This window comes from Perognathus longimembris, chromosome 11, assembly GCF_023159225.1.
Source record: "Perognathus longimembris pacificus isolate PPM17 chromosome 11, ASM2315922v1, whole genome shotgun sequence".
Taxonomy (NCBI): Eukaryota; Metazoa; Chordata; class Mammalia; order Rodentia; family Heteromyidae; genus Perognathus; species Perognathus longimembris.
This window is the reverse complement of record NC_063171.1, coordinates 31,148,876-31,171,322: the sequence shown is the minus strand read 5'-3', so window position 1 is coordinate 31,171,322 and position 22,447 is coordinate 31,148,876. Positions and strand designations below refer to the sequence as shown.

Genomic DNA, 22,447 nt, shown 5'->3' with positions numbered 1-22,447 from the left:
ACTGGAGAAGAGTTTGGAAAAGAACAGTTTTAACCATAATCTCTCGTCACAATGGACAGAGTACTGGTGGCAGCCTGATGGTTGGTGGCCATAGTGGAAAAGAGGCTAGACCAGAAATATATGTGAGGAACAAAAGGATAGGCTTGGTGACTTGTTGCATGTGAGATGTCAAGGGAAGAGTAGGAGCTGATGGTTTCCTGATTGCTAGCCCTAAATCTGCTCCTGAGCTCAGCCAGGTGCTACACAGCCAGCATCACGTCCCCTCCAGATGGGCCTGTCATCGCTGCTCTTCACAGCTTCCAGGAACAGACTTCCTAAGATTAGGAAGATGGTAGAGAAGGAAGACAAGGGCCCCCTTGTTTCTAAAGCTGACTGGAGGCTACACCTCTCCCCAGGGAAATGAGCTCAGCTTCCATTACCCTTCATCCTGCAGAAGAAATCCCAAGGCTGGAGACTTGGAAGCTGCTCCAAGCCCCTTGCTGACAGTCATGCTCAGGCATCAGGACATGTTGGGCAGCTGAGGCATGTGGTCCAGACCCATCTCTGCAGAGGGAGGGATGTGTTTTGCTGAGAGGAAATGGCTCATACCAGATACTGTTTTGTTTGTTTTCCCTGTGAAGAAAAAGAGACCATTTTCTCCCTCGCTCTCTTTTTTTTGTTGTTTATTTTTTAAGGATCAAGCAGATATTTTTAAGTCCTCTACTTTCCTGTTGTCTACAGGTGTTTCCTATGGTGTTGCTCTCAGGAAGGGCAGGGTCCGTGACCTAATCGGTTTTATTTCTGAGATTTGCAAAATCACTGTCCTGGCCTGTGAGTGCCATCTCTGATCCCCTCTATGCAAGGGGGAGAAGGAAGCCAATCTGTCACTCCTCCACACTCAGCATGCCCTGGGCCCCCAGCAGTCACCTGTGGTGCCAGGCAGGACTCCCAATACCAGCTGATGCAAAGGTCAAAAAGGGAGATGGGCAGGAGTGGAAGTCTCTGGTCTCTGGCAATCTCTGCAGTTGTTGCATCCTAATGTTTGTGATATTAATGACAGAGCTTCTAGACAGCCTCAGTAGAGTAATTCTTCGCTTCTAAGAGAGAATACAACCTTTCCATCTCCACTTGTAAACAAGATGAGGAAACCTTTGATATTCAGGAGGCAGAATAGTGGGTCATTTTTACAAAACAGAAAAAAAAGCCATATATTAGCTAAAACTTTGAGGAAAATGTGCTGTTCTCTGTGCCCCAGAAAAGATTATTATAGGAAATCTTCTTTATAAAATAAAGAAACTATTAATAAAATAACATAATCTCTCCCAGTTTGTTTATAGTCTACATGGATTTTTGGAGCCTCACATCTGCTTCTAGACTGAATGGGACAAATATTTATGGAATATACTTGTTACACAGCTTATCTTTTAAAATCCTCACAGCCATTTTGCAAGATGGGTGGGTACCTGACTCATTTTGCTGATTGGGAAACTAAGGCTGAGGATTGTCAGGGTGTATAGTAGCTACTGAGGGCCAGGAGAAGCCTCACAATCAGGCCTTTTCATCCTGTCTGGAAGTCCACATTGTACTCCTCCTTAGACTTCAATGAGAAAGTAATAATCCCCTTGATAGTATTTCATATTAAAAACAATGGCATAATGTTGTCCATATAACAACTAAAACAAATTACTGTATTAAGCCAAAAGACATCATCTGAGAATGTCTAGGAAAATGGATGGATAGGATAAGAATATTCTTCCTATAAATCACAAGTAGCAAACAGATGTCCTGCTGGATCAAAGGCAACAGCTACTATTCCTTTCCCCCACTGAGATTCTTTGGGGTTTTTTTTATTGTTATTTTAAACTTATTTTTAAATTAAGTGGCTGTACAAAAGGGTTTCAAGTCAGCATATCAGTTTATAAGTGCAATTAATCTTGATTAGTGTCACTCCTTCCATCATTCTCCTCCCATATCTTCAAACCCCATCCATCCCCTCCATCATAGTTTATTTTTATCTAATTATATATTCATAATTCAGTTCACCATATGTTTCTTACCACTCTGTCAAAGCTTCTAAGATTCTGTTATATACATATAGGTCCTTCATAATGTTTGTAAGTTAGCTCAACTGAGTCATTTGCCTTTGACATCATGGGGAGATGGAGAAATAAAAGCCCTAAATAATACATTTTTTAAACCATCCCTTGCTGGCTGCCAGTGGCTCTCATCTGTAATCCTAGCTACTCAGGGGGCTGGGATCTGAGGATCACAGTTCAAAGCCAGCCCCAGCAAGGGAGTCCATAAAACTCTTATCTCCAAGAAACTATTCAAAAAAGCCAGAAGTGGCACTCTGGCTCAAGTGGTAGAGTGCTAGTCTTGAGCAAAAGAAGTCCATATATAGCACCTAGGCCCAGAGTTCAGGCCCCAGGGCAGGCGAGGGGTGGGGGCAGAGGGAGGGAGGAAGGAAGAGAAAGTATTCCTTTTAGGATCTGAAAATAGGCCATTCTCTGTACTGGTAGGTAGGATCACAACTGGGGTCATTTTCCTCAGTGTGAGCTGGGATTCCTTCTGTACAACAAAAAATTGCACAGATTACAGTCTGGGTTTGTGGTGTGTGTGTGTGTGTGTGTTTTTAATTGAACTTATTTTAGAAAACAAAACTGGTGGCTCACACCTGTAATCCTGGCTTCTTAGGAGGCTGAGATCTGAAGATCACAGTTCAAAGCTAGCCCTGGCTGGAAAGTCTGTGAGACTTATCCCCACCAAAAGGCCTGGAGTGGATCTGTGGTTCAAGTGATAGAGAGCTAGCCTTGAGCAAAACAAAGCTCAAGGGTAGCACCCAGGCCTTGAATTCAAGCCCCAGACCAACTCCCCAAAGGGGTGAAGGGGTTGTAGTTAAAATGGTGCATTTCAGTCTTTTCTTGAAAAAATAGATCATTTAGTGGGGCTGGTCTCAAATGATCTGAAAAATGACTCAAATGTGCTACCCCCAGACAGTGGGCCACAGCCCCATCCATTTGGGTGGGCACCCACCCCACTTACTCTTTTATGTCACCTATCTGGCCTCTGGAGGCCCTCCAGTTTTCAGTACCACCCACTGGCCATAGAGGAAAGTTACACAGACAAACCCAGGATCGGTACAGATCTCATATTTTGAGTAGGTCCCCTTTCCCATCTATTCCAGAAAAGATCATTGCTCCTACCTCAAGCTACTTTTTCAGATCAGAACAGAAGCTTCTGTTCAGAACCTACATCACTGACATGAAGAACCGAAATCCATTTCATAGAAGCAAGGATAGTGTGGTTCATTGATTGGGACTTAAGTTTTGAACCCAGTTCCACTGTATCAATGGAAAGCCCCTTATCTCTGTGCTCCCCCTGCATAAGATGGGACTGAGCAAGCAATTCTATGAACATCACAGAGCCGTTGAGACAATGAAGTAAGCCAGTGTCTGTGGCATTACTTCCACACATGAAGCACTCAATCTGTTTTATTGTGGTTCCTGTCCTCTTTCCCCTTTCCAAAAATGGACAAATACAGGACTCCCTGGGGACATATCACCAGAGGTATGATTTTATGCTGAGTTACGTAGGCCTCTAGGATAGAAAAAAAAATGTGAGGTCTAGAGGGCCTCTTCTCTCATCTTATAATCTGGTTTTCCTAAGTATATGGTGACATGGAGGGAGCCATCTTGGATTCTGATGGATCATTCCCTATAGCAGAGAGCAGCAGTGAGTAGAAGAAGTGGCATTTTTAAATGTATTTGGGCTACAGCAAAATGGGGCAAATTGACCTAGATTTTAGTAAACCTCATTCCTGCCCCAAAGAGCTTTATGGTGTGTATGCTTAAATTTAGTAACAGAATATCTTCATGAAATTCATAGTAACTAACTTTATTTATTCCCTCTGGGCATGTATGCCCATTCCCTAGACTCTTGGGACTTGGTTTTGATGTTTTGAGTCTGCTTATAATGTACTTGTTCAGGCATTTTTCCTTCACTCAAGCTAGAGTTTTCCCAAGGACTGGAGAACAGAGCTTGAAACTCTCATTGCAGCAATTCCATTTTTTTCTTTATTTGATGTTTTCCAGATTATAACATAACTCCATATCTTTCTTTCCCTTGAAAATGTATGACGGACATTTATAAATCATCTCTATCCGTGCAAACACACACATACACACACACACACACTCCACACAAACGCACCCTTGTACACAACAAATCATACCCAGCACACTAGATTTTTACAATAGTATTTTTCCTTTAATTGCTATGCTGAAATAGGCTGCCCTCCCCATGGCCCCAGCTCCAGGAATCTCTTATCTACCCTACTGCAGAATATGTCAAATGCATATAACTATATAATTACATATGCATTGTACACATGTTTTTGTTTTATTCCAGTCCTGGGGCTTGAACTCAGGGCCTAAGCACTGTCCCTGGCTTCTTTTTGCTCCAGGCTAGCTCTCTACCACTTGAGCCACAGTGCCACTTCTGTTTATTTCTGTATATGTGGTGCTAAGGAATCGAACCCAGGGCTTCATGTATGCAAGGCAAGCATTCTACCACTAGGCCATATTCCCAGCCCCAGTACACAAGTTATACATATAGATATACACACGTAAAGAATAATATTTTTAGTTGTTACCTTTTATAGTCGGGATCATATACTTATATCTATGTTACCAAACTTATGTTACAATTTTTGTGGAAGTTTGGAGTGCCTTTATTCATTCTTTGTAATGGTTTCATAATAGCCTGTTATGTGGACAGATCATAAACCATTTCCCCTTTTCTGGGTACTCACTTTGTCTCCAGCATTTGGCTGCTTTTATAAACAGTGTGGCAGCCTGCTTCTATGTCCTTATATACTGGACTTTTTACATCTGTAGGGTAGATAGAACATGAAGCTGAGCTGCAGGATTTGTGTGATCTAATTTGTTAGATGCTGCCATATTACTTCCCAAAAGGCTGTAACAACTCATATCTCCTCCAGCAATATATGAGGGTTCCTTTCCTCAATTCCCCAAAGGGTCCTCCCTTCTCTCTCCTCCTTCTCCCCTTCCCTCTCTCCCCGCTGTCTAATAAGCCTAAGGAGAACTTTCAATGTTAATTTCATTGCATTTCCTTGACTAAGTTTGATCCTCTTTTGTGTATGTCGACTTCTTGATGAATGACCTACTTATGCCCTTTATTATTTGTTTTTGTCACTATGCCTGAGTTCTTTCTCAAATAAATAGTACCTCTTTTTCATCTTTGTTAAAACATTTTTTTCCTTAGCCAGGTGTCAGTAGCTCAAGCATGTAATCCTAGGCTACACAGGAGGCTGAAATCTGAGGATCAAGGTTCAAAGCCAGTGTGGGCAGGAAAGTCCATGAGACTCTTATCTCCAATTAACCACAAAAAAAGCCAAGAGCTATAGCTCCAGTGATAAAGCACTAACCTTGAGCCCAAAAGCTGCCAGGCCCTGAGTTCAAGCCTGGGGTCTGACACCAAAAAATGAAAACAAAAGCAAAACCAAAACCTTTTCTTTGGTCTACCTTTTCTTGGTCTACTCTTTTCCCTTTATCGTATTTTTTTCCATTAAAAAAAAAGCTTTAAATTTCTTAAAAGAGGACTTTTTGTTTTAAGAGTTTAGTTTTTGTTTTTGTTTGGGTTTTTTGCCTTCTTTAAATAACTTCTGTGCTTTCTATTGTAGTTAAGAGGAGTGTTTTTAATTCTTTTATCCTACACTCAGTCCTTACATTCACTAAGTGATCTCAGTTTGCCTTCAAAATACCACGAACCCCAGAGCCAGGCCTGGGAGTTCAGCAAAGCATGCTTGGAACTGTGGTCACAAGCTTCCCTTAGATCATGTGCCCGTTCTCTGGTCAGATCCTGTAGCTGATACCAGTCTGGAATTATTCTATCTCCAGCTCTTAGCCTCTGTCTTCTCTTCCCTCCCTGGCAGTCCCCCTCCCCTGTTTGCTCCTTAAATGGAAGTTTTCCTGCCATTTCCCAGCTCTCTTCTATATTTTACCCTTTTGTCTGGTGGAATAAATGTGGAATGTCCCTGAACTCTCCATGCCCCTGCTCCAGAGCCTCCCAGGGTTACAAGGTCCTTTCCTGTCATCTCCGCTGGGTCAACCACCCTTCCTTGGATATCCAGCCCTCTCTCCAAAAGGAAGTCTGCATCACTCTGGAGACTGTCCCACTGGCTTGCTTTGGCAGTCATGGTTTGCAGGGTAAGAATTCAGGACAAGTGTTTTCCCTTAAAATCTTTGCTGGATTTAATCCTTCAGGATAGATTCCAAATACTTTGGCTTCCTGTTTAATAGCTAGCACTTATTATGCTCCATGCTTCACATGTGTCCTCTCATTTGATGGTTATGCAAGTCTATGATGTTAGGTGATATCTATCCACTTTCCAGAGGAGACCTCTGAAATTTACAGAGGTGGCATTACCGTCAGTCACAAGGAACAAAGCAAGCATATGATCAGACTCTGTCTCTACAGCACTGTCTCTAACCACGTCCGAGCCTGTCTTATCCTCATCCCTGCCTCACTTCTCCTTCCAGGGTTCTTACCACAGCCACACTTAGGGCTTTTGCAATGTGCTTTCCCAGCTGGACTGTCAGCTTCCCAGAGCAGGGAATGGGACTTCATTTCTCTGCAAACACTGCTCTTCATGTGTTACTTGATTGTTTTTCTTATTAATTTTTCAAGAATGTTTCCTGACTAGTAATGTGGCTTGGTGGTAGAGTGCTTGCCCAGCATGCATGAAGCGCTGGATTTGATTCCTCAGCACCACATAAACAGAAAAAGCCAGACGTGGTGCTGTGGCTCAAATGGTAGTGTGCTAGCCTTGAATGAAAAGCCAAGGACAATGCTCAGGCCCTGAATATACATACCAGAATGTTTCCTATCTCCAGCATAATGAGATGTACACTCATGCAAGGATAGTGAATATTAAATCTCACTTCCTTCCCATTGCCCACAGCTATCAACCTACTTAAATGAAGATTATCAAGTAGTTTCTAGTACCAAACTGGGCCAGTTCCTGGCCATAGTGAGTAAAATTGTTATAATATAGAAAAATAAATAGATAAGAGAGGGAGATATTTATTTTCAATGTTTATCTGTAAGGCACTTTCTAAGCCTGCTATTTTACTTTGTATTCAGAATGATCTTATTTGGTGAATACATCCCCATTTTACAGACAAGAAAAATGAAATCCAGAAGAGAGAGGTAGCTTGTCCAGAGTTCCTAGCATGAGGGCAAACCCTCTACTCCCATTTAACTTCCTGGTTGCTGTAATCTAGGCCCTGAGTTCAAACCCTAGTACTAACACACAAAATGATTATATATATATATGTGTGTGTGTGTGTGTGTTTGTATTTGTATGGATGTAAGTATGTATGTACATACGTGTATGGATGTAAGTATGTATGTACATACGTGTATGCATGTATGCATGTATGTATGTATGTATGTATGTATATCATCCTCCTGTGAGCCATTTGGCCGATGTCCAACAATAGTCTCCACATTTAGTAAACAGGGTAAAGACGCTAAGGGGTGTGGAGCAATGTAGCTTGGTTTATTTGCATCTTAGATCTTGAGAGCATTGCTACTTGGGCTGGAGCTGGTTTATTTAAAATGTTCACTTCAAGGAGGACTATTTTGGGGGTTCCTGTGAGAAGTATAATGTACAGATTGGCTTGCAAGGCAGCCTTGTATATGAACCTCTGCTGAGCAGCTGGGATCCCTCTGCCAAGGGTCAGTCTTCCCAACCAGGAGCCATGCAAAGCTGTCTCTCTAGGACTCTGATTGCTTCCTTGGGGACTCACTCTAGTCTCGCAGTCTCTGCTTCCTTGCATAGAGTCCTGCAGCTTCAGAACCAGCTTCTGAAGCTGGCCCAGGGCTGAGCATTTGCTCTGGGCCATATGGAGTAACATCCTGCAGAGAAATACCATGAAAGAAAGCAACATCTTCATGCTTTCTTTGTGTGCCTTCTCAGACTAAAAATAAAAGTGAAGATTATTCTCTCCCCAGTTGGGCAGTTGCAAGGGGTTGGGGAGGAATGTGGAGGTCCAAGCTGCCCCCTACTTCCCTTCCCTTTTGCCCCATCATTTACTTTTCCCCTTTACAATGATTCTTCCTTTTGCCTTGACCATCTTTGTTTCTCATTACTAATTTTTTTTACCTCTTTTCTTCTTTAATTGCTCCCAGAATACTCCTAGGCTCTTAGAGCCAAGACATCCTGCTTTCCTAAAACTTTTCTTTTTCCCAAAGAATGACAGACCCCAGCTTTTAGGATGAGAGTTACATGGTATTGCCCATATTCTTCTGGGGTAGGAAGAGGAGGGCTCTATTCTCCAAAGCTTTGGGGGTTAGGGGAGAGGATTTTTCTCTTTCAGGTAAGCAAGGGAGGCTCTATTTCCCTGGCTGCCATGTTTCTTGAGAGTTTGTTCTGATTCTATCTTAAGCATATAATCAGGTTGCCTATCTTGATTTTTAATCCATACAAGATAGCCCACGGCTCCTCAGTTTTCTTCAGAAAGATGTAGAAAGAAAAGGAAGGAAGAGAGGAAGGGGAAGGGAGGAAGGGAGGAAGAGAAGAAGGAAGGGAAGAAGGGAGGGAGAGAGAAGGAAAGAAGGAAGGTAGAAAGACAGGAAGAAAGGAAGCAATGAAGGAAAGAAAGAGTAGAAGGGGCTTTAGGAAGTATCCTTTGTGAGCCCATTTCACAGCTGTTGAATGTAGGAGGGGGGTTCACATGCTTTTTCTGCTACCAGGTCAGTGGCTTCCTTGTCTCCGAGCTGCTTGTTGCAGGAAATTCACTCACCTGGATCTTCCCTTCTGAGTCTGAAAAACAAGCTTGTCTTCCAGAGACATAACCCCAAATGCCTTTGGAGCATATTTCCCAGACAGCAGCTTGGCAACTTGCCCATGGAGCCCCTGAAAGCTCCCACCTAGGCAAGTGTCTCAGTCAGGCTTGGACCTTCATGGGGCAGGTACTATTCTCAACTTCACCCATGTCCCTGGGGCTCTCCTTTCCTGAACACATCATAGGAGAGATCCTAGTGAAAGGCAAGACCCTCTTCCACCTCCATAATACAGAAACAGGCTTCCTGAAGGCAGATCCTGCCCATTTATCCCCACTTCCCCCCCACCCCCCTGCTAGTGACCACAGCATATGTATGAACATTAGATGTGGTGAGAGGCCAGAATCACTTCAATTAGCCAGGCTGCTCTTTCCTGTGATTGAGAGGACTGTGGTTTGTAAAATCCTTTGACACTAAAATGCAATGCCAACCCATCTGATCTGTAGATTTGTTCGCCAAGAGAGGAAGGAAAATGATTTGGCAATAGCAAATCCTTACGACCCCTTGATGATTCTTCAGGACCAAACTGGAAATTCCTCTGCATCCCCACAAAGAGGACAAGGAAGCCACATTCCAACTAACACCTGCTGTGTGCTAATCAGAATCTTAGGTCGGGCTAGGAATGTGGCCTAGTGGTAAAATGCTCGCCTCATATACATGAAGCTCTGGGTTCAATTCCTCAGCACCACATATATAGAAAAAGCCAGAAGTGGTGCTGTGGCTCAAGTGGCAGAGTGCTAGCCTTGAGCAAAAGGAAGCCAGGGACAGTGCTCAGGCCCTGAGTCCAAGCCCCAGGACTGGCAAAAAAAAAAAAAAAAACAACACCCAGAATCTTAGGTGACACTAGTGTCTAAAGTGAGGGGGGGAGGGGTATATGTCCTAAGTGTCATGCTGGGCCTTTTATACATTGTTACATTTGGGTTTCATAATAATCTTACAAGACAAGAGCTATTATAAACCTTATTTTGCAAGTGAGGAAACTGAGGCTGGATTGAATTCAAGGGTGCTTACTACGATCACACACCTAGCAAGGAGCAGGGTTTGAACAGGGACTTGAATTCTCCATTTACCCACAAACTTTTAACATCCCATGGCCTGCAGAAGGTGTTATTTAGCATTTTTACAAATGAGCTCTGAACAGTGAAGCCGATTGCCCAAGATCGCACAGCCGGTAAGTCACAGAGCAGGATTTGCGCCTGGACCTTCCAGGCTCCTGTTGCTGTGCTCCCTCTACTGTCTTGCTGTTCAAGCCCTGTGGCAACCCTGGATGGACAGGAGTGACTTTGCTCCCAGCAGTGCTGTCCTCCTAGTAGCTGCCAGAAAATGCCAGCCCATGCCCTGGGCTCCACAGGACTCTTGTCCTGGGACTTGGTGATCACCCACTAACCATAGAGCAAATGGCATTTAAATTACAACCAGCACTATAGAAATGTTTAATCACATCAGGTGCCAGTGGCTCACACTTGTAATCCTAGCTATTCAGGAGGCTGAGATCTGAGGATCACAGTCCAAAGCCAGCCTGAGTAAGAAAGCCCATGAAACTCTTATCTCCAAGTAACTACTGAAAAAAAGCTGGAAGTGGAGCAGTGGCTCAAGTGGTACAGAGCTAGCCTTTAGCAACAAAGCTCAAAGAAAGCACCTAGGCCCCCAAGTTCAAGCCCCAGGACCTGCACACACAAAAATTGTTTAAGCACCTTTAGAAGTTAAATTGAACACACATTAAAATAAAGCTAGTCCATCTTAGTGTTCAATTTGAGGAATGCTTACCCGGTATGCAGCATGTAACTACCACAAGATACCCAGATCACAATCAAGATAAGGGACCTTGCTGGATGCTGGTGCCTCACACCTATAATCCTAGCTACTCGGGAAGCTGAGATCTGAGAATTCCAGTTCAAAGCCAGCCTTGGAGAGACAAATCCCAGAGACTCTATCTCCAATTAAATAACAAAAAGCCAGAAGTGGAAATATTACTCAAATAGTAGAGCACCATCCTTGAATGGAAAAAAAAAAAGTTAAGCAAGAGCATGTGGCCTTACATTCAAGGACAAGGACCCAGATCCACACACACACACACACACACACACACACACACACACACACACACACACACATACACACACACACTAGATCAGTTCTACCATCTCTGTTTAAATGTCAAGTTCTGTTCACACCTGCCTAGTCCTTTCCCTCCTCAGCACTGTTGCCATAATAAATAATAAACTCTCATTAAACAGTGACAGTTGTTGAATATGTATCTCCCCTGGTAGGCTATCACCTCCCTTATGAAAGGATCTGTTTCATTGTTAGGCCCTGAGCACCTGGTACAGGGCATGGGGTTTAGCAAGAATGAATGCATGAGTCTAAGATGTGGGAAAACAAAAAGAGGGAGTGCTAACTGTGTCTGAACAGGACCTGTGGACTATGGGTAAGAGGAGCCTCCCACAGGGTTTGCCACAAGTGCTCAGGGCCAGGCTGGGAGTGTGGTAGAAGCTCAGATGTCAGGTTGCCGGCTGTGTTCTCTGCACAGCCAGGCTCTCAGAGTCTCTCCGCAGTCTTTTTTTTTTTTTTTTTTGGCCAGTCCTGGGCCTTGGACTCAGGGCCTGAGCACTGTCCCTGGCTTCTTCCCGCTCAAGGCTAGCACTCTGCCACTTGAGCCACAGCGCCGCTTCTGCCCGTTTTCTGTATATGTGGTGCTGGGGAATCGAACCTAGGGCCTCGTGTATCGGAGGCAGGCACTCTTGCCACTAGGCTATATCCCCAGCCCTCTCTCTGCAGTCTTTTATCATGTTTTGCTAATGTTGTTAAGAGGATCTGTGAATTCCCTAACTTCGAGTTTTTGTTCTTCTCATGTTCTTCTGAGTCCACTTATTTTTCTACTTCTCCCTCTAAATTGGACACTTGCACATGTATTCATCACAAGTACAATCCATGACCAACCAAGTAAATGATGCTTATGGGTATTTCCTTCACATTTGTTAATTAAATCTAATGGGGGTGGCTTCAAACACTGGAAAAGCCTTGATAGGTAAACCTTCTCGTTTGGAAGTTCTAAGAGATTGTGGTCTGATAATGATAAACAGCTCAATCAAATAGCTATTCCCTGCAAGCCATGTATATGGGTTGATGAACGTGGAAATGGTCTCTTTTGTACCTACCTTCCTGCTTGCCATTGCATTAATAACATGCGTGAAGGCCTGTTGGTCTCTGCAGAACAAGCCCTGGGTTCAGACACACCTGCCTGACCTGTTACTTCCAGCCCAGCCCTTGCCCATCTCCTTACAGTTGATATGAAACCATTTATGATACAGAATCAAAAGTTCCATGCAAATACTCCAGAGTGACTCCAGAGAAAATTCCTGCCACCACTCAATGTGGGCAACTTGAGAGAAGCCTCTTAAAATCCCTGTGCCTCCGTTTCCTTAACCTAGCAGGGCCAGTACACCTACTTCTTCCCTGGATTATGCCATATAAATCGAAAACCATGCATACAAATAGTTAGGCATGTAATAAGTACTCAGGGCCTGGCAGAATCATTAGCTGTGATTTGTCCTGCCGGTGAGCTCACTGCCTCAAGGATCAGCACCACACCCCGTTGAGCTACCCCAACCACAGAGCATCCTGAGGGCTATCTGCTGAGAGTCCAGCTCAAGGGCTGTGCTGGCCTAGTCTACAAGGAGCTGGAAGAGACACTGTAACAAGAGAGGCAGCAGCTGATGGGAGGCAGGCACAGGCCTGGGAAGCTTGTTCTAATCTTAGAAGGCAGGACTCCTCCTTCTTCTACTGCCTGAAGGACAAATGTCTCAGAATGAGGACACACACTCAGAACAAACACACATACATGCACATACACACCTGGATCCTGACTCTTGTGAGGGTAGTCTTTAGTGAAGGGCATTCTGGGGGCCTCCAGGTAGCTGCAGCACATGCCAGGTGAGGCGGCTCGCAGGGTGAGGGGCTGTCAGTGACATCAAGCTGGTTAAGAGACTAGCCAATATTAGAGGAGCTCACAATAGGGAGTTTCTGGATATGCTTTTGAGCACATCCAGATGAATTTGTCTATCTGCACCTTCACTTGTTGGCACAACTGCATGAGTCGCTCCACGTCACCCAGGCCACCTGTGAAGAGGGCTTCATTCCCCTCTTGTCCTTTGTCCTAAAAGCAACAACAGCAGCTAAGCAGCTAAGCAGCTGCTCAGAAACTGCCAGACCAATAAAGGCTGACTGTGATCCACTCTGCACACCTTTTACTGTGAGGAGAAAAGGCATCATACACAACCCCTGAGAGGCTGCCAGTCTCTATCTCTTCATTCCAGTACCTTCTCTACCTCCTTTGCAGCCTTTGCTCCCCTGCCATTCTGCAGGCTCTGCCATCACCTTAGAATACAAGCCAAAAATCCAGCTTAGATTGTATGAGCCCCAAGGCCCAGGCAGATGCCCTCTTAGCTGATCCAGACCCAGCAGAAGCTCAGCCTCATAAAAGGATCTTCCCTCCACAGGAAGTCGTGTAAGCATTATCCGTGACCTCAGTAGTGGCCTCCAATGGTAACTGGTCTCCCTGCCTCCTACAGCATTCATTTCTGGCACCACAGCCAAGGGATCTTACAAAATAATATGATTATTTTCTTCTTTTGCTTATTGTCCTACAATGCCTGGGTGCTTGTGGTTCATGCCTGTAATCGTAGCTACTCAGGAGGCTGAGATCTGAGGATCATGATTCAAAACTAGCTGGGACAGGAAAGTCCTGTGAGACTCCTAAAAAGCTGAAAGTGGAACTGAGGCCCACGTGGTAAAGTGCTAGCCTTGACAAAAAGCTCAGGGACAGCACCCAGCAATGATCCTTTCCATTGTGAAAGTTTTGCTACAGGTCAGTCTCTCGGCTGGACAAGAAGTTCCTTAAGTTTCAGAACATCTTTATATCTCCATACCTAGGTAGTGTTGGTCCATAGTAGATACCACTAAAAAGCATAGATTGTCTTCTAAATGTCAGATCCTTTACTGGTTCTTGACATCAAACTTATTTTTTCCTCTTCATGATACCTAGAAGGTGCCTGACTTCATAAATAGCCCTTTAGCAGTAGATTAAAAGAAACTCCTCAGATGTACCTACAGTATTAGGCATGCTGGGAACAGAAAGAGGCTGAGCCTATGGATGTAGATGCTGAAGATGAGGGAGGAGAAATCAGAAACATGGAAACAAAGTCAAATTTATTTCCATTGGCCCTCTGCCCCAAACCAATCATTCATCCTTTAGACTAAATTAAGGACATGTGATCCTTTTAAATAAACATTTTATTAAGATACAATGTGTGTATTATACAATTCAATTCACCAATTTAAGATACAATTAAATGGGATTTTTTGTTTGTTTGTTTGTTTGTTTACCACATCCACACTATCATCACGGTAAATTTTAGAGCATTTTTTAAAAATCACCTGAAAAAAGAAACCTCATACCTCTAGCTATTACTCCACTGCCTGTTGTCCCATCCCCTTCCAGCAACAACAACCTTACTTTATTTAATAGATTTGCCTGTTCTGAACAGGTAAATAAATAAAATCAAATAATATGATATCTTTGGGGCTGGCTTCTTGTATTTAGCACAATGTTGTTTGTTTTTTTAAGTTTGCCCATGTTTAACCTGTATCAGAGCTTTGCTCCTTTTTATAGTTGAATATTATTTCAGTGCATGGTTATGTCATGTTTTATTTTCCATCCATTGATGATTGGACATAGACTTCATATTTTGATCCCACTGCTTTGATTGGACACAGGTTTGGAGTACTAGGATGCATCCGTGGGTATTCGTGACTCATGTCATGACCTGAAAAACCATCAGGATGAAGAGTTCCTTTTTCCATAATACACTGCTATTCCCTGGACACTATCTTTGCCTGCACCCTTGCCACTATACCTACTAGTCTCTACCTGCATTGACTCTAAGTCCCACAATTTGAGCACTTTTCAACAGGGGTGAAACACAAAATCCTGGGAGAAAATGGAAGGCCTTCCCCTGGACTCCCAAATGAAGGGCACACTAAGGTCAGTGATTATGGGTCTTCTAATGAGTGGAGTAGCTCTGTGAGGTTTTCCCTGGAAAAAGTTGCAGAAGCCAGGGACCTGCCATGTTCAGTTAAGCCTACAAGTGGATAGGTAGGAGATACTGTGGACATCTTACACTAGTGTGATATATTTGTACCCATTTCTATTCCTCTACTATAACTTTTGCTTTTGTTGTTGTTGCCTACATCTCCTCTGCTGGTTTTCTTTTCAATCCACCCCTGAAAATGCTTGAAGGCCATCACTGTTAGCACAATACACTAGTCGTGTCAAGAGATGTTCAAGAAAGGGTGAACCATCAACCCTCCATCAGGGGTGGGAGAGGCAGGATTCTTTGTAGCATTCAGGATTCCTCATCCCCCATCACTTTAGCCAGGAAAGCCTTCTGATCCTGGCCCAGCTGATCTGTAGTCCACATCCAGATGTCTGGGAAACTCAGAGAGCAAAAAAAACCCTCTCCTCTCAGGAGCAACAGAGCCAGTCTCTTCTCCTTGTGGTGAAGGCCAGGTCTGTGGTAAGAAGGACATAGTGCAGTGCAGAATGCAGCTTCAGTTCTCCTCCATGTGTTCTGTATTCAGATCTGATCCAGTCCTATAAATTCAACTATGATCTCTAACTAGGGACTCTCAGTTTTATTGCCTGCCTGAAGCCTCTTTCAATCTTCATTCTTAGCTTATCTTCAACTCCTACTGCCTCTCCTCTCTAGGAGACATTTAATTAATTAATTAATTTGCCAGTCCTGGACCTTGGACTCAGGGCCTGAGCACTGTCCCTGGCTTCTTTTTGCTCAAGGCTAGCACACTGCCACTTGAGCCACAGCGCCACTTCTGGCCATTTTCTATATATGTGGTGCTGAGGAATTGAACCCAGAGCTTCATGTATACGAGGCGAGCACTCTTTGCCACTAGGCCATATTCCCAAACTGACATTTAAATTTTTTATGACCAGCCAGACACTGGTGCTCACACCTATAATCCTACATACCCAGGAGGCTGAGATCTGAGGATTGCGGTTTGAAGCCAGCCTGGGCAGAAAAATACAATGAGACTCTTATCTCCAATTAACTAGCAAAAGCTGGGGAACACCAGTGGCTTACCCCTGTAATCCTATCTACTCAGAAAGCTAAGGTCAGAGGATCTTAGTTCAAAGTCAGCCTGGGGCAGAAAAGTCTGAGAGAGTCTCACTCCAAATGATATACCTCAAAGAGAATTGGGGGGTCTGGCCCTGGATCACTTCTTATTTTTATCTCCCTGCTTCCTCTGATGCTCAGCTGGTCCCTGCCACACTTCTCTCTTTTCTCTGTCCCTCAACCTTTGTTCCTGTCTGTGCTATTGCTCAGGACATTTTACCTATCTTTCCCCAGCTAGGATTCAACTCAAACACTTCCTCATCTTCCCATAGGAAAAGTACTCAATTTTATTTTCTTCATAGCATGTAACAAGGTCACAGTTGTCATCATTGTATCATGGATGCATTTATTGTTAGCGTCACTCACTGGACTAACAACGCTGGAAGGACAAGAATTCCATCTTGGGCTGGGGATATAGCCTAGTGGCAAGAGTGCCTGCCTCGGATACACGAGGCCCTAGGTTCGATTCCCCAGCACCACATATACAGAAAACGGCCAGAAGCGGTGCTGTGGCTCAAGTGGCAGAGTGCTAGCCTTGAGCGGGAAGAAGCCAGGGACAGTGCTCAGGCCCTGAGTCCAAGGCCCAGGACTGGCCAAAAAAAAAAAAAAAAAGAATTCCCTCTTGCTCACTGTTATGCCCCAGAACTTGAGACAGCAACTGTATGTTGACAAATAGTGATTGAGACTCATCCTCTAGTAGAGAAATGGGCTTAGTATGGCATATTGGTGTGAAGAGCTAGAACCTCTGAGCCCAGACAGTGCTCATGCTGGTACTGATTAACTTGAGTAGCAAGTTGCTTAGCAGCAGTATCCTGTCTCCCCTTTGAGAAGAGGGAAGAATGAGAGCAAACATGCCAGAGCATCCAGACCACACCTCTCTCAGAAGAGGTGGATGAATGCACTTGCCTTGTCTAGTCCAGCAACCTCTCCATCATCGTAGGACTGCAGTGGCCACCAATGGGATGGATGGCTGAGCTGGGGAGGAGGAAGGCACATGAGGGACAGGGATCCTAACAAGCTCTATGTTAATTCTGAAGTGATGGGTAAGGGCTCTGGAAGTGGCCAGAAGTCACCTGGGAAGGTGGTGAGCACCTGAAAATCCTTATGAGCCATACGATGTCTTAGGATCCTTTCAGAACCTCCCTTGTTTCACTAAACTGTGAAACTGTAGAAACTTTACCCTGTGAAGAAGCAGGGCAGAGCAAGGTGGGCAAGCAGGGCCTTCCTCTGGCTAGAACACAAAGGTTCTACTATGTGGATGGTTGAGTTTATTCAACATGGCAAAGGTGTGGGGGACGTTCCATGCTGTCCAGACACAGAGCTTCCTCAACGATCAGAAGAAAGTCCCCCCTGACATGGAAAGAAAACACCAGAGGTGATTTTTCTCTGGGTATTGGCTGAGTCAAACCACAGGTGTGGTTTCCCAACTTGCTGACACAGCCAGGCTGGCATGGTGGCAGGGAGGGGCTTGGTAAGCAAGATTTGGGTACAGGAAGATGGAGGGGAGGCCAAAGAACTGTGAAGACAGGCATGGATAAAGCATGACAGGGGACACAGAGTCTGGAAGTCAGATACATGGACACTGATCCGGGAAGCAAGGACAATAGCCAAAGTTCAGAGCATGGATGCCAGGGTGGGAGGTGAGGTGCAACTGGGTTTGGTCTACAGAGTAAGTGAAGGACCCAACACCTTGGGACAGGTGCTCAAGCTCCAGGAATTACAGACTGGTCAGGGTGGGAGAAGGAAGGAAGGAATGTGATCATTCTACATTCCAGGCTCTCTGCTAAGTTCTCCCCCAACCCCCACGTGCATGAGTGTGCCTGTGTGTTGGTACTAGAAATCATGTCTTGGGTTCTTACTTGGCTTTTTCACTCAAGGCTGGTACTGTACCCCTCAAGCCATAGCTCCACTTCTGGTTATCTGTTGGTTAACTGGAGATAAGGCATAAAAGTCTTGTACACTTTTCTGCCCCTGGTGGTTTTGAATGGTGATCCTCAGACCTCAGTCTCCTGAGTAGCTATGATTACAGGCATGAGCCACTAGTACTGACAGTGTGCTAAGTATTCATGAACCAGGAAAGAGCACTTAATCCTGAGGAGACTGGGTGGTCTCTGGAAAGCCTTGGAGTAAGTGAAGGCATAGAATCCATTCTCAGAACTAAGAATGTGGCCCAGATGAGAGTATAACCTTACCAGGACAGCCTGGGGGCTAACAGAGAGCCAGTGAGCTAGAGTGGTATTGGGCCCACTAGAGGAGGCTTGCAGTGGTAGATGGCCAGAATTACGAGGCAGAAATCCTGGCAAAGCCTTGCAAAGACTGAGCCACCAGTCCCTGTGCATCTCAAAGCCATGCTCCCTTTCCTGTTTCCATGGCACCTGTGTACCCAGTGGCTAACAATAACTTCAAGGTGTACATAGCACTTAGTTCCCAAAGTATGTCCACTGCTGGATTACCAGATGTTAGAGTCTCCTTTTTGGGGCTTCTCCTGTGTGACTCTCACTAAGTCACTTACCCTCTCTGTCCTTCAGTGTGCCCAGCACACAGCCAGAGTGAAGCAGCCAGTGTTCCCAAACATAGAATGGGAAATATCTGGAAAGGGTGTTGGTGATGAGTAGAATTGCCAGGTTTACACAAGTTCTGGAATTCTTGGATGATCTAAAGAAAACTCATTCCCTGAACTTCAGAAAAAAAACAACCCAGATATATTCTTCTTTTTTTTTTTTGCCAGTTCTGGGACTTGAACTCAGGGCCTGAGCACTGTCTCTGGCTTCTTTTTTTTGCTCAAGGCTAGCACTCTACCAGTTGAGCCACAGCACCACTTCTGGCTTTTTCTATATATGTGGTGCTGAGGAATCGAACCCAGGGCTTCATGTATGTGAGGCAAGCACTCTACCACTAGGCCATATTCCCAGCCCCACAAATATATTCTAATCGCTCTTTGAACCCCACTTGCAAACCCTGAATGCTTCCAGGAGCTTCATAGTTCTGCCCCTACCCAGCCCCTTGCCCAGCCCAGTTTTGAGACGAGGAAGTACAGGAGGTTGGTTTTGTGTTTTTTTTTTTTTTCCAATCCCTATACTGATCTATTTTTAACTGGAATGTCTTTTTCTGCACCCCCAGCGACCGGCGACCGGGAAGCTGAGGTAGAGTGCGTGGTCAGCACGGCCCCAGCAATAAATAGCAACGGACAGACACCGATCTGTTGTGGGGCAGGAAGCTAGACAGATGGACAAACCGGTCAGGCCTGTGTCCTTGCCAAAAGCAGCTCAGCTCACCACACTCTGTCCCCAGGACCTCCCCCAGCTTCCAGGAGGACATGGTGCTGGTCTCTGGCCACTGCTGATGTGGCCCTGTGCAGATCCAACAGGTGCAAAGTTCTGAGAGCCCCACCCATGTGTGCTGATGCCATGGGGTTTCTGGCTCTTGGCTTTGCCCTGCGCTGCTTGGATATCGGGCCCTTGAGGAGAGGGGGTTGCTTTGTGTCTTTCTGTAGGAACAGCCTGGGTATTTGTGCTGATGTGGAAATTAACTTCCATTGTGGAAGGCAAAGGAACAAGGTACCTACCAACCTGCCTTTGCCCTCATATCAGTCATTCACATGAGAAGTTTCTAGGCCCCCACTTTTCTTTCCCACCTCTACACAAAACCTTCTTCTCCAAATGGACCTTCTTTACTTAAGTTTATCGCATAAGGCTTGGAGACACCTGTAGCACAAAATGGAAGATCATAGAAGTTTGTGCGTGTGTGCAAGTGTGGAGGGGCAGGATGCACACTTGCTAATGAATGGGGTTCTGCCTTGTTTTATGAGACCCATGGATAGTCCTCTGAGTTTCAGGTTAGATGTGAGAAAGGGACATAGTAGAGTAAGTCCGTAGGGTGTATAAGAAATACCACTGCCATAGTGACAAAAAATAATAAAGCAAAAGTTTAATGCCTTCAGGACAGAAAGGAGGGAAGGAAGGAAGGAAGGAAGGAAGGAAGGAAGGAAGGAAGGAAGGAAGGAAGGAAGGAAGGAAGGAAGGAAGGAAGGGCTGGGAATATGGCCTAATAGCAGAGTGCTTGCCTTGCCTTGCCACATATACAGGGGAAAAAAGCCAGAAGTGGCACCATGGCTCAAGTGGTAGAGTGCTAGCCTTCAGCAAAAAGAAGGCAGGGACAGTGCTCAGGCCCCAAGTCCAAGCCAGGAGGGAGAAAGGAAGGAAGAAAGGAGGGAGGGAGGGAGGGAGGGAGGGAGGGAGGGAGGGAGGGAGGGAGGGAGGGAGGGAGGGAGGGAGGGAGGGAGGGAAGAAGGAAGGAAGGAAGGAAGGAAGGAAGGAAGGAAGGAAGGAAGGAAGGAAGGAAGGAAGGAAGGAATCATTTAAAAATCAGGAGGAGCTAGGCATGGTGATTTATTCCTATAATCCCTGCACTCTTCGAGGCTGAGAATGGAAGACTGTGAATTAAAGTCCACCTTGGGCTACATAGTAAGATCTTATCTCAAGGTGAATGGAAGCAGGTAGTTTCACAGTCCATGTGTAGCAAGATAGAAGTGAAATGCCACTTACAGTGTCACTGACTCACCCGCGTGTCTTAGTAACAAACGGCAATAAGAGTGGACAGTATCTTGAGGTGCATCTTGGCTTGAAACAGGACAGTAATGATGACTGACAAGGCCGTCAATGCCCCACCAGCCCCCATCTTTTGAAGTCACTGAACAAACAGGAGACTCTTCCCCTGAGTCTTTGCAGGATGAGAACCCCTGGTCTGTCTCTAAACCCTTGGGCCCCTCCTCTAGGACAGACTTTTTTTATTTCTTCCTGAGGCTCATTTGTGGTAGACATGTAGTAAATGTGACTGATTCAATCATTTGTAAAAATTCTCCACTACTGGGGCTCATTGGAGAATACTGTTAAAATACCTCATCACCGCATCCTGATTCCTGCCCACCAATCCAGTGCTTTGCATGATGCTCTGCACCAACACTTGGAGGAGCCACGAGTAGTTTCTGTTCATTAATGTCTGCCTCTTTTGGGTTTAGCAGGAGAGACCGGCAGAGACCCACAGCAGCGTGGACAGTTCCGCGCCGCCCTCGGTGGCCCAGCTGGCTGGCCGCTTTCGGGAGCAGGCAGCTGCCGCCAAGGAGGTGAGTCTGGAGTCTCAAAGCATCCTTCTAGGGAGGGGGCTGGAGGGGGGTGGGGAGCCTGATCCAGCTCAGAGGAGAGGGAGGGACAAAGCTTGGCAATGACCAAATTAGGAAGTAAAGCCAGAGAGGGTCCCTCTGAATGCAAGGAATGTGCCACCAGCACCGCATGCCTGTGCAGAAGCAGTCGGGGAGGAAGGAGACGTGGGGCACAGAGCACCCGGCAGAGATGCTCCAGAGTGTGGCTTGTGTGGTAGAGCACCACCTGTGCAGTGTAGCAAGACTGAGATCCTGAGTCCAAACTCACGTTGTTATCATTAAAGAAAGAGTGAGCATGAGCAAGAGAGACAGGAGAGACAAAGGATTGTGGGTTCGTTTTTATCTTGATCTTCCACAGACTTAGATATCAGGCCCAGTGGTGCCAGGCCAGGATTGGCTTAGAGTAAAGACATCCCCTTGCCTGCTTCTGCTACCTAGCCTAGGTATGAGTCAGGAGCAAGGCAGCTGGACAGATCCTGAATGGGGACTTGAAGGGAGACCTAATCCAATAGGAGACTAGGAATCAGAAGGAAGAGATCAAGGCCTGGGAATTCTGGAAGAACTCCGTCGAAGGGGAAGGGATAGAAAGGAGTGTGGGACTGTGGAGAGATGTGGGCTAGGCTTTCCCGCACACAGTGTGTGGTGCTCATGGGGAGAAGAGAGTACTGAGGGCAGGAAGGAGACTTCCCACGACCCCTGGCAGCAAGTGAGAATTTAGTTGCCGGGGTTTTGTTAGGTGCACTGTTTTGTGCTTTTGTGTTCTCAATTTTAAAAATAGGGTTCGTGAATTCTAGACATTACAGAAATGTCCTAAAGGACAAAGGAGATGGTTCTGGAACTGCCTGAAGCTGAAAGGGCTGAATGTGTCATCTTGAGATGAGGCTCAGGTCAAGGAAGGTCAAGTAAAAGAGGCTGTTGTGCTGGGCACTAGTGGCTCACACCTGTAATCCCAGCTACTCAGAAGGCTGAGATCTGAGAACAAAGGTTCAAAGCCAGTTTGGGCAGGAAAGTACATGAGGGTTTTTTGTTGTTGTTGTTTTCTTTTCAATTCACTATCAAAAAGCTGGAAGTGGAGATATGGCTCAAGGCATAGAGTGCCAGCCTTGAGCAAAGAAGCCAAGAGACCGTGCCCAGGTTCTGCATTCAAGCTCCAATACTAGAACAGAAACAAAGAAACAAAAATCCATACTGTTGTGCAAGGAGGCAAAGAAAGGCAAAGGGGAGGAGATGCTGGCAGTCCAAAGAAGTAAGA

General features: G+C 45.3%; 1 protein-coding gene across 4 annotated transcripts in view; it reads left to right on the top strand.

The window, feature by feature from the left end:
- The window catches only part of Rcsd1 (RCSD domain containing 1), a 57,812-nt gene that overhangs the window by 23,211 nt on the left and 12,154 nt on the right, over positions 1-22,447 (top strand). For 2 of the 4 annotated variants that reach the window (XM_048356638.1, XM_048356640.1), the window contains exon 2: positions 21,055-21,159. In XM_048356638.1, the coding sequence (XP_048212595.1) occupies positions 21,055-21,159 (105 nt within the window). The remainder of the gene's footprint in view (positions 1-21,054; positions 21,160-22,447) is intronic. The other 2 variants (XM_048356641.1, XM_048356639.1) reach the window with 1 other exon arrangement.